This window comes from Meriones unguiculatus, chromosome 10 (assembly GCF_030254825.1).
Source record: "Meriones unguiculatus strain TT.TT164.6M chromosome 10, Bangor_MerUng_6.1, whole genome shotgun sequence".
Lineage (NCBI taxonomy): Eukaryota > Metazoa > Chordata > Mammalia > Rodentia > Muridae > Meriones > Meriones unguiculatus.
The window spans coordinates 111362385-111374200 of NC_083358.1; the positions used below are offsets into that span (position 1 = coordinate 111362385).

At 45.1% G+C, this 11816-nt stretch overlaps 1 protein-coding gene across 1 annotated transcript; it reads left to right on the forward strand.

Moving 5' to 3' along the window:
* Hrnr (hornerin) lies at window positions 1–11398 on the forward strand. Its single transcript, XM_060363320.1, has 3 exons — window positions 1–42; window positions 1009–1168; window positions 3004–11398. Exons 2-3 carry the CDS (start codon window positions 1031–1033, stop codon window positions 10657–10659), a joined length of 7794 nt encoding a protein of 2597 aa, XP_060219303.1. The 5' UTR covers window positions 1–42; window positions 1009–1030; the 3' UTR covers window positions 10660–11398.
* Window positions 11399–11816: the final 418 nt, after the last annotated feature.

Genomic DNA, 11816 nt, shown 5'->3' on the forward strand with positions numbered 1-11816 from the left:
AGCAACATCAGTCTCCATCCTACTGTTCCTCTGGTGAACCAGGTAAGCGAGCACTCACTCATTTACACTCACAGTGTTTACACCTACTAAATACTAAAGCCAACATTATACTAGAAAGCTTTCTTTTTTAGTATATTATGAGGGACTTTGACATAAAAGTACACTTTGCAGCCAGTCCTGAAGATACCTGATAAAACAGGATCAGATGAATGGGGAGGAGGTCCCCCCCATCAGTGGACTTGGAAAGGGGCAGGGTGGAGATGAGGGAGGGAGGGTGGGATTGGGAGGGAATGAGGGAGCGGGATACAGCTGGGATACAGAGTTAATAAAATGTAACTGATAAGAAAAAAATAAAATTAAAAAAAATGTAAAAACAAAAAGTACACTGTGTATAGTAACTCCTTTTTTGAGTAGCGAATACAGTAATGTAGTAAGCCACTGGCAGCTTGTCTCCTTATTTCCTCTGTTGTGTAAACACAAAGTCCTGAGGAACAGTTCCTACAGGAAGAATGAAAGCAGAAGCTGTCAGATAAGAGCCTCCCTCAGCACCCTATCACCTAACCCTGTGGTTGGCTTTGCTCATTTTTTCTACTTTCTTTTTCCTGGAGAACTCTTAGAATCCAAGCGACTAGGGTTCTTTCGGTGGATTTAGGCATACTATATAGGTATCATGCCTGTCCCCTGTAGTGTGATAGTTGAGACTTAGAAAGCAACTAGGGAGTGGGGGAATTAGCACAATCAGGTTTTCTGTAGATCCAGAACAAATCAGGGAGCCCAACAAAGAAAATCTCCCCTACATTCATTCAGGAATTGCAGTTAGACCTAGGGATCTACTCTACATTTCATCACTTGCTTGCTACACAGCTGGAACAAGTTATTCGACTCTGGATTCATTCTCAGCTAGCACAGAAAGAAGATTAATCATGGCTGATAATTATTACACATTATTGGAACTACTTTTGTGTTTAAGCAATAAGTTAGAGATGGGTTTCTTGTGGCTTCATCTAGGTTAACTTGAAGTTGCAACAAGATGCCTCAACTCCTGCAAGGCATTGTCTCTGTCATCAATGTTTTCTACCAATATGCCACTGAACATGGGGAATGTGACATGTTGAGCAAAAAAGAGATGAAAGAACTTCTGGAAAATGAGCTTCACCAAATTCTGAAGGTAAGAACTCTACACCAGGACTGAATTCTGAAGCAATTCTCTTCTCTACTTTACTCTACTTTTTGTTTATATGTCAAATATCAGAAAAGACTCTCCTATTTGGTAGTAGAAAACTGAATTTGGCAGACTTGAAATGTCATAAATCATTGATTAATAATGTGTTATAACATGATTAAGTTAAAATGATCTTACCACACAACAGGCAAATTCATAGATTTAAATTTTCCTGTCTATAAGAACAATTCTTATGACCTTCAGAAAGTTTGCAAAATGTATTTAATTCATATTCTTACATTTGTTTTCTTTAGTGTAGAGTCCAAACCACTGCCTATTTCTGAGATTCTGTTAATCTAAGACTTCTTAAAATCAGGAAATTTTTATTAGCCTATAAATCACCAACAAGGAAGGAAAACTTAAAATTATCACCTCTGGAAATAAACATGTGTAAACTTAAACTTATCCTTAAATTCAAATACTTACTGAATGTCATTTTGATTCCTACGGAGATCGTACATCAAATTACCCTCTAAACAAGCTACTTTTTTTAACCCAGGGTTAATAGAATCCCAGGGTTAGTACTAATTTCCTCATCTGAAGAAAACAGTACCATATTTGAATCTCCACCTAGTTTATAAAAACTTTTAAAATATTCCATTTTTTTCTATTATAATTGTTAGTCCTCTGGTTCAGGCTACTTACTATAATCTCACTATAAAAATCCTCAAATGACTCTCATCTGCTCTTAAGACTCAAAATTCCTCAACATGGTTTAAAAATTATAATCTAGTCTATATTTATCTCTGTAGCTGAATGTCTTTCTTTCTTAACTATAATTCTCTTTCCTTTTACCCTTTCTTCATATCATCACCTCTAGCTGCTTCTTCTATTCTATTCTTTCATCCCGACTTTCTTCATTTAGATAATTCTAACCTATCCTTCATTGAATGTCATATTTTCTCATTAAACTTTCTTGAACCAAAATTGGTTTTCCTTTGATACACTCATATTTGTTACAATAAATTATAAATTTGTTTATTGAATCATTAAACTTTACTGCTTAAATTTAATCTATTTACTTATCTATTATTAAAACAAGGTCACATGTAAAAAAGTCTGGCCTTAAGCAGACTGAGAATGTAGTTGAGAAATAATGATCTTAGTGCCTCATCTACTGGGTGACAGGACTAGAAGCATGTACCAAAATGGCCAGCATAACATTGAAATTGTTCTCTGCTTCAGACCCTCCATCACACACTGCTAGGCAGATAGTAGCTACACATGCCCCCACCAAAAAAAAAAAGAAAAAAATCAGTTTTAAGATCTGTAATTAACAAATTAACTAAACAAAGAAAATTCACATTTATTAATACAGATGTCTATAATTATTATTTAGAGAGGAGCTAATCATCCGTGATTAACTATTGCCTTTGGGGGGGCCATGTCAGGATCTTACTTTTGATCCCAAAGAACCCAGGAACTTGCTATGCAACCCACACTGTTTTCAAACTCAGGATCATACTTCCTTGGTCTCCAAAGCATTGGTCTCAGTTATTATCTTTAGCAAAAATGATTGGACCACTTGCTCTCTTGAGCTTTTCATTCTTGAACACTGCATCCCTTCATGGCTGATTCTTCTTGCCATTTTACTGCTTGCCTGCTAGTTGGATGGTACAATCTCTCTCTCAGTGTCTTTCTCAGTCTCTCTTTCTCTTTCTCTCTCTAGCTCAAAGAACTATGTGGTCAATTTCAACTTAAATGTATTAAATAGTCACGTTCCTACAACCTTTCTCCAAATGGTTAACTGGGTTTATAGTTTATATCTTATTCCTTTACAGAATCCAGATGATCCAGACACTGTAGATATCATCATGCTAAGTCTGGATCGTGATCATAATAACAAAGTGGATTTTATTGAGTATCTTCTGATGGTAGTCAAGTTGGTTCAGGCTTGTAATAAAATTATTGGCAAAGATTACTGCCTAGCTTCAGGGTCAAAGCAGAAAGATCAAAGTCACCAGCACCAAGAGGAACAGAGTGAAAACGAAAACAAAGAGCAAAATATATCTTCAAGTTATTCAAGTTCTAGTGCAGGAGAGAATGACTCTTATTCCATTGGCTCAAGAGAAAGCAATAAATATGAGTCTAAGTCTACTTCAAGAACACCAAGGTATGGGAATCAGGAAAGTACTGAAGAAATAACAAACTCAAGGCATTTCAAATATACTGAAGAATATGAACAGGGTCAGCATGGACCAGAATCAACCCATTCATCTAAACACAAGAGAGGGAGATGTAGATCAAGGAAAGCTTCTGACTTCCAACAACATGGCTCTGCATCAAGACAGTATTCTACCTCAAGTACACAAGGATCTGGTCAGTCTTCTGGTATTGAAAAATGTGGCACGTCATCACACCAATCATCAGCCTGCAGTTCAGGGGAGTCTACTAGCTATGGACAACAAGGGTCATCAGGAACAAGCCAGTCATCTAGTCACAGGCCAAGCCGGTCTAGCTCATCAGAGTCTTTTGGCTCCCAACAGTATGGGTCTGGCTCAAGAGGAGCTTCTGGCTTCAGTCAACATGGATCTGGGCAAAGCCAGTCTTCTCGTGGTGGCCAGCATGGTTCTTTCTCTGGACAGTCAGCAGGCTCTAGTCAACATGGATCTTGTTGCGGTCAGTCCTCTAGCTACGGTCAGCAGGAATCTGGCTCAGGTCAGTCTCCCAGCTTTGGCCAGCAGAGCTCTCACTCTGGTCAGTCTTCCCACTATGGCACAGGCAACTCAGGGTCAAGACAGTCTTCTAGCCACAGGAGACACAGCTCTGGCTCAGGACAGCCTTCTGGTTTAGGTCAGTATGGGTCTACATCAGGACAGGCTTCTGGCTCCAGCAGGCAAGGATCTGGACAAGGTCAGTCATCTAGTACCGGACAATATGGTACTTCATCAGGACAGTCTTCAGGATGTGGTTCAGGTCAGTCCACTAGCTATGGACAACAAGGGTCATCAGGAAGAAGTCAGTCATCTAGTCACAGGCCAAGCCGGTCTAGCTCATCAGAGTCTTTTGGCTCCCAACAGTATGGGTCTGGCTCAAGAGGAGCTTCTGGCTTCAGTCAACATGGATCTGGGCAAAGCCAGTCTTCTCGTGGTGGCCAGCATGGTTCTTTCTCTGGACAGTCAGCAGGCTCTAGTCAACATGGATCTTGTTGCGGTCAGTCCTCTAGCTACGGTCAGCAGGAATCTGGCTCAGGTCAGTCTCCCAGCTTTGGCCAGCAGAGCTCTCACTCTGGTCAGTCTTCCCACTATGGCACAGGCAACTCAGGGTCAAGCCAGTCTTCTAGCCACAGGAGAAGCAGGTCTACATCACGGGAGTCTTTTGGCTCTCAACAGTATGGGTCTGGCTCAAGAGGAGCTTCTGACTTCGGTCAACATGGATCTGGGCAAAGCCAGTCTTCTCGTGGTGGCCAGCATGGTTCTTTCTCTGGACAGTCAACAGGTAGTCGTCAGCATGGGTCTGGCTCCAGCCAGTCCTCTAGCTATGGTCAGCAGGAATCTGGCTCAGGTCAGTCTCCCAGCTTTGGCCAGCAGAGCTCTCGTTCTGGTCAGTCTTCCCACTATGGCACACACAACTCAGGGTCAAGCCAGTCTTCTCACCACAGGAGACACAGCTCTGGCTCAGGACAGCCTTCTGGTTTAGGTCAGTATGGGTCTACATCAGGACAGGCTTCTGGCTCCAGCAGGCAAGGATCTGGACAAGGTCAGTCATCTAGTACCGGACAATATGGTACTTCATCAGGACAGTCTTCAGGATGTGGTTCAGGTCAGTCCACTAGCTATGGACAACAAGGGTCATCAGGAAGAAGTCAGTCATCTAGTCACAGGCCAAGCCGGTCTAGCTCATCAGAGTCTTTTGGCTCCCAACAGTATGGGTCTGGCTCAAGAGGAGCTTCTGGCTTCAGTCAACATGGATCTGGGCAAAGCCAGTCTTCTCGTGGTGGCCAGCATGGTTCTTTCTCTGGACAGTCAGCAGGCTCTAGTCAACATGGATCTTGTTGCGGTCAGTCCTCTAGCTACGGTCAGCAGGAATCTGGCTCAGGTCAGTCTCCCAGCTTTGGCCAGCAGAGCTCTCACTCTGGTCAGTCTTCCCACTATGGCACAGGCAACTCAGGGTCAAGCCAGTCTTCTAGCCACAGGAGAAGCAGGTCTACATCACGGGAGTCTTTTGGCTCTCAACAGTATGGGTCTGGCTCAAGAGGAGCTTCTGGCTTCGGTCAACATGGATCTGGGCAAAGCCAGTCTTCTCGTGGTGGCCAGCATGGTTCTTTCTCTGGACAGTCAACAGGTAGTCGTCAGCATGGGTCTGGCTCCAGCCAGTCCTCTAGCTATGGTCAGCAGGAATCTGGCTCAGGTCAGTCTCCCAGCTTTGGCCAGCAGAGCTCTCGTTCTGGTCAGTCTTCCCACTATGGCACACACAACTCAGGGTCAAGCCAGTCTTCTCACCACAGGAGACACAGCTCTGGCTCAGGACAGCCTTCTGGTTTAGGTCAGTATGGGTCTACATCAGGACAGGCTTCTGGCTCCAGCAGGCAAGGATCTGGACAAGGTCAGTCATCTAGTACCGGACAATATGGTACTTCATCAGGACAGTCTTCAGGATGTGGTTCAGGTCAGTCCACTAGCTATGGACAACAAGGGTCATCAGGAAGAAGTCAGTCATCTAGTCACAGGCCAAGCCGGTCTAGCTCATCAGAGTCTTTTGGCTCCCAACAGTATGGGTCTGGCTCAAGAGGAGCTTCTGGCTTCAGTCAACATGGATCTGGGCAAAGCCAGTCTTCTCGTGGTGGCCAGCATGGTTCTTTCTCTGGACAGTCAGCAGGCTCTAGTCAACATGGATCTTGTTGCGGTCAGTCCTCTAGCTACGGTCAGCAGGAATCTGGCTCAGGTCAGTCTCCCAGCTTTGGCCAGCAGAGCTCTCACTCTGGTCAGTCTTCCCACTATGGCACAGGCAACTCAGGGTCAAGCCAGTCTTCTAGCCACAGGAGAAGCAGGTCTACATCACGGGAGTCTTTTGGCTCTCAACAGTATGGGTCTGGCTCAAGAGGAGCTTCTGGCTTCAGTCAACATGGATCTGGGCAAAGCCAGTCTTCTCGTGGTGGCCAGCATGGTTCTTTCTCTGGACAGTCAACAGGTAGTCGTCAGCATGGGTCTGGCTCCAGCCAGTCCTCTAGCTATGGTCAGCAGGAATCTGGCTCAGGTCAGTCTCCCAGCTTTGGCCAGCAGAGCTCTCACTCTGGTCAGTCTTCCCACTATGGCACACACAACTCAGGGTCAAGCCAGTCTTCTCACCACAGGAGACACAGCTCTGGCTCAGGACAGCCTTCTGGTTTAGGTCAGTATGGGTCTACATCAGGACAGGCTTCTGGCTCCAGCAGGCAAGGATCTGGACAAGGTCAGTCATCTAGTACCGGACAATATGGTACTTCATCAGGACAGTCTTCAGGATGTGGTTCAGGTCAGTCCACTAGCTATGGACAACAAGGGTCATCAGGAAGAAGTCAGTCATCTAGTCACAGGCCAAGCCGGTCTAGCTCATCAGAGTCTTTTCGCTCCCAACAGTATGGGTCTGGCTCAAGAGGAGCTTCTGGCTTCAGTCAACATGGATCTGGGCAAAGCCAGTCTTCTCGTGGTGGCCAGCATGGTTCTTTCTCTGGACAGTCAGCAGGCTCTAGTCAACATGGATCTTGTTGCGGTCAGTCCTCTAGCTACGGTCAGCAGGAATCTGGCTCAGGTCAGTCTCCCAGCTTTGGCCAGCAGAGCTCTCACTCTGGTCAGTCTTCCCACTATGGCACAGGCAACTCAGGGTCAAGCCAGTCTTCTAGCCACAGGAGAAGCAGGTCTGCATCACGGGAGTCTTTTGGCTCTCAACAGTATGGGTCTGGCTCAAGAGGAGCTTCTGGCTTCGGTCAACATGGATCTGGGCAAAGCCAGTCTTCTCGTGGTGGCCAGCATGGTTCTTTCTCTGGACAGTCAACAGGTAGTCGTCAGCATGGGTCTGGCTCCAGCCAGTCCTCTAGCTATGGTCAGCAGGAATCTGGCTCAGGTCAGTCTCCCAGCTTTGGCCAGCAGAGCTCTCGTTCTGGTCAGTCTTCCCACTATGGCACACACAACTCAGGGTCAAGCCAGTCTTCTCACCACAGGAGACACAGCTCTGGCTCAGGACAGCCTTCTGGTTTAGGTCAGTATGGGTCTACATCAGGACAGGCTTCTGGCTCCAGCAGGCAAGGATCTGGACAAGGTCAGTCATCTAGTACCGGACAATATGGTACTTCATCAGGACAGTCTTCAGGATGTGGTTCAGGTCAGTCCACTAGCTATGGACAACAAGGGTCATCAGGAAGAAGTCAGTCATCTAGTCACAGGCCAAGCCGGTCTAGCTCATCAGAGTCTTTTGGCTCCCAACAGTATGGGTCTGGCTCAAGAGGAGCTTCTGGCTTCAGTCAACATGGATCTGGGCAAAGCCAGTCTTCTCGTGGTGGCCAGCATGGTTCTTTCTCTGGACAGTCAGCAGGCTCTAGTCAACATGGATCTTGTTGCGGTCAGTCCTCTAGCTACGGTCAGCAGGAATCTGGCTCAGGTCAGTCTCCCAGCTTTGGCCAGCAGAGCTCTCACTCTGGTCAGTCTTCCCACTATGGCACAGGCAACTCAGGGTCAAGACAGTCTTCTAGCCACAGGAGAAGCAGGTCTACATCACGGGAGTCTTTTGGCTCTCAACAGTATGGGTCTGGCTCAAGAGGAGCTTCTGGCTTCAGTCAACATGGATCTGGGCAAAGCCAGTCTTCTCGTGGTGGCCAGCATGGTTCTTTCTCTGGACAGTCAACAGGTAGTCGTCAGCATGGGTCTGGCTCCAGCCAGTCCTCTAGCTATGGTCAGCAGGAATCTGGCTCAGGTCAGTCTCCCAGCTTTGGCCAGCAGAGCTCTCACTCTGGTCAGTCTTCCCACTATGGCACACACAACTCAGGGTCAAGCCAGTCTTCTCACCACAGGAGACACAGCTCTGGCTCAGGACAGCCTTCTGGTTTAGGTCAGTATGGGTCTACATCAGGACAGGCTTCTGGCTCCAGCAGGCAAGGATCTGGACAAGGTCAGTCATCTAGTACCGGACAATATGGTACTTCATCAGGACAGTCTTCAGGATGTGGTTCAGGTCAGTCCACTAGCTATGGACAACAAGGGTCATCAGGAAGAAGTCAGTCATCTAGTCACAGGCCAAGCCGGTCTAGCTCATCAGAGTCTTTTGGCTCCCAACAGTATGGGTCTGGCTCAAGAGGAGCTTCTGGCTTCAGTCAACATGGATCTGGGCAAAGCCAGTCTTCTCGTGGTGGCCAGCATGGTTCTTTCTCTGGACAGTCAGCAGGCTCTAGTCAACATGGATCTTGTTGCGGTCAGTCCTCTAGCTACGGTCAGCAGGAATCTGGCTCAGGTCAGTCTCCCAGCTTTGGCCAGCAGAGCTCTCACTCTGGTCAGTCTTCCCACTATGGCACAGGCAACTCAGGGTCAAGCCAGTCTTCTAGCCACAGAAGAAGCAGGTCTACATCACGGGAGTCTTTTGGCTCTCAACAGTATGGGTCTGGCTCAAGAGGAGCTTCTGGCTTCGGTCAACATGGATCTGGGCAAAGCCAGTCTTCTCGTGGTGGCCAGCATGGTTCTTTCTCTGGACAGTCAACAGGTAGTCATCAGCATGGGTCTGGCTCCAGCCAGTCCTCTAGCTATGGTCAGCAGGAATCTGGCTCAGGTCAGTCTCCCAGCTTTGGCCAGCAGAGCTCTCACTCTGGTCAGTCTTCCCACTATGGCACACACAACTCAGGGTCAAGCCAGTCTTCTCACCACAGGAGACACAGCTCTGGCTCAGGACAGCCTTCTGGTTTAGGTCAGTATGGGTCTACATCAGGACAGGCTTCTGGCTCCAGCAGGCAAGGATCTGGACAAGGTCAGTCATCTAGTACCGGACAATATGGTACTTCATCAGGACAGTCTTCAGGATGTGGTTCAGGTCAGTCCACTAGCTATGGACAACAAGGGTCATCAGGAAGAAGTCAGTCATCTAGTCACAGGCCAAGCCGGTCTAGCTCATCAGAGTCTTTTGGCTCCCAACAGTATGGGTCTGGCTCAAGAGGAGCTTCTGGCTTCAGTCAACATGGATCTGGGCAAAGCCAGTCTTCTCGTGGTGGCCAGCATGGTTCTTTCTCTGGACAGTCAGCAGGCTCTAGTCAACATGGATCTTGTTGCGGTCAGTCCTCTAGCTACGGTCAGCAGGAATCTAGCTCAGGTCAGTCTCCCAGCTTTGGCCAGCAGAGCTCTCACTCTGGTCAGTCTTCCCACTATGGCACAGGTAACTCAGGGTCAAGCCAGTTTTCTAGCCACAGGAGAAGCAGGTCTACATCACGGGAGTCTTTTAGCTCCCAACATTATGGGTCTGGCTCAGAGGGGGCTTCTGGCTGTAATCATCATGGATCAGGACAAGGTCAGTCCTCTCATAATGAGCGATGTAGCTCTTCCTGTGGACAGTCAGCAAGGTATAATCAGCATAGATCTATGTCTGGTAAATCTTTTACCCATGGACAGCATTGTTCCTCATCCGGACAATCACCATGCTGTAGTCATTCTGAATATAGCTCAGTTCAGTCATCTAACTGTGGTCAGCATGGTTCTCTTTCACAGCAATCTTCTAGCTATGACCGGCAAAGAAATGGGCCACATCAGCCTTCTTTCTGTTGTAGTCATGAGTCTACCTCTGGTGCATCTTCTAAATTTGGACAGTGTGGGTCTGGTTCAGTAGAGTGTTCTCACTTTGGTGAACAAGGACCTAGTTCATGTCAGTCTACCTGTGGGTATCATGGGTCCAGTAGTCAATCTTCTTACTCTGGACCATATAGTCCAACATCAGGACAGTCATACTGTGGGAGTCAGTGTGGATCTAATTCAAATCAGTCTTCCAGCTACTGTCAACAAGGATCTGGTTCAAGTCAGTCTTCTAACTATGGCCAACATGGATGTTCTGCAAGTCATCACTCTAATCAGAGCCAACATGGTATTGGTTGTAGTCAGGGTTTTATCTCTGAACAATATGGGTCTGGTTTCTATCCCTCTTCTGTCTCTGGACAAAATTGTCCCAGATCTGGTCTGTGTCCTAGTTCACAACAATATGAGTCTTGTTCACGTCCCTCATTTAGCTCTGGATCATGTGTTTCTGGATATGGTCAATATTCTAGTTACGTGCAACCTCAATCAAACAGGAAATATGGACAATTTACACCTTCACGTAGATTCAGTAGATCTAGTGTTACTGGTAAATTATCACTTTGTAATGTGGACAATAGACAAGGCGACTCTGACTATCACAAAGTCAGAGAAGGCAACTCTGAAGTAAAAAATACAGTTTCAGGTTCTCATAGTAGCACTCCACTCTATGAGTATGTCCAAGAGCAGAGACGCTAATTCTCAGAGTGAGTAAAGGACTGAGGTAAAATTAACTTAAATGTTAATTTAAGAAATGAGAATTGTTCTAGGTAAGAAACCTGTCATGCAATTCCTTTCTCAATTTGGACATATCTGCTCTCATCCTTTTAAAATGCAAATTAGCCTATATTCCTTGTTATTGAATTCCTTCCAAATAATGTATGATTGTTGGGATACTCAGTTAAGATCTATTGCAGTGGATAAATGCTTAGTTTAAGGGGATTAAGTTTGAAAGAATAATTTAAAGAGTATGGGTTTTAGTTAAGGTATCTATGTGAAGGATTATTATTTAGTTAAGGATAATGCTAAAGTTAAGCTTATGGTTTTAAAGGGCAATATGTTATAAGTGTGTTATCACTCCAGTCACCAAAGCTTTACTCTACATCAACATACAGTCTAATTTTAATGTATATTATGTTAGATTGCAAGAGAAAGACAAATACACAGATATATATATATATATATATATATAACTTTATCACAGCAGAGATATCTGGGTTTCCATTTGTAATAAACTGTTTCAGAGTGGAAAATTTTAGACATACTACAGCATGGACATACAAGTAGTTTACTGGTCTTCCCAATGTTATTGTCGAAATATCATCAATAACAAAGATGGACAACAAGCTTGCCATTGTTATTCTTTGTTCACTGTAATGTATTTGTTTCAAGTCTTTGGATTTAAATAACTGGACTGCATAATATTTACAATAAATTAGTGGTGTTAAATATTCAGTTTTGTATTTCCTTTGCTTCATTTCACTTCTTTCATATCAGTGGTCACACAAGTAGCTATTTCCCAAAGCCCCGTACTTCACAAACAATCCAGATTAGAAAACTTTAAAATATTAATAATATGGACAATTTAATTTGAACATAGGCAAAATCCTTGCCTGGCCTTAAGGTCACAATTCCCCTGTCTTAACCTCCTGAATGCTAGGATTACAAGCATGTCTCACCATGCCCAGTTTCATCACATTGTTCTTCACATTAATTTTTATATGACACAGAGAGCAAAAGTAAAATAATCATAAGCAAGATTACATCAAACTAAAAAGTAATTTGAACAGAAGTAATCAACAAGATAAAAAGGCAAGAGAAAAGTAGTTGAAATAAGTATGTATAATGAAGCCAAT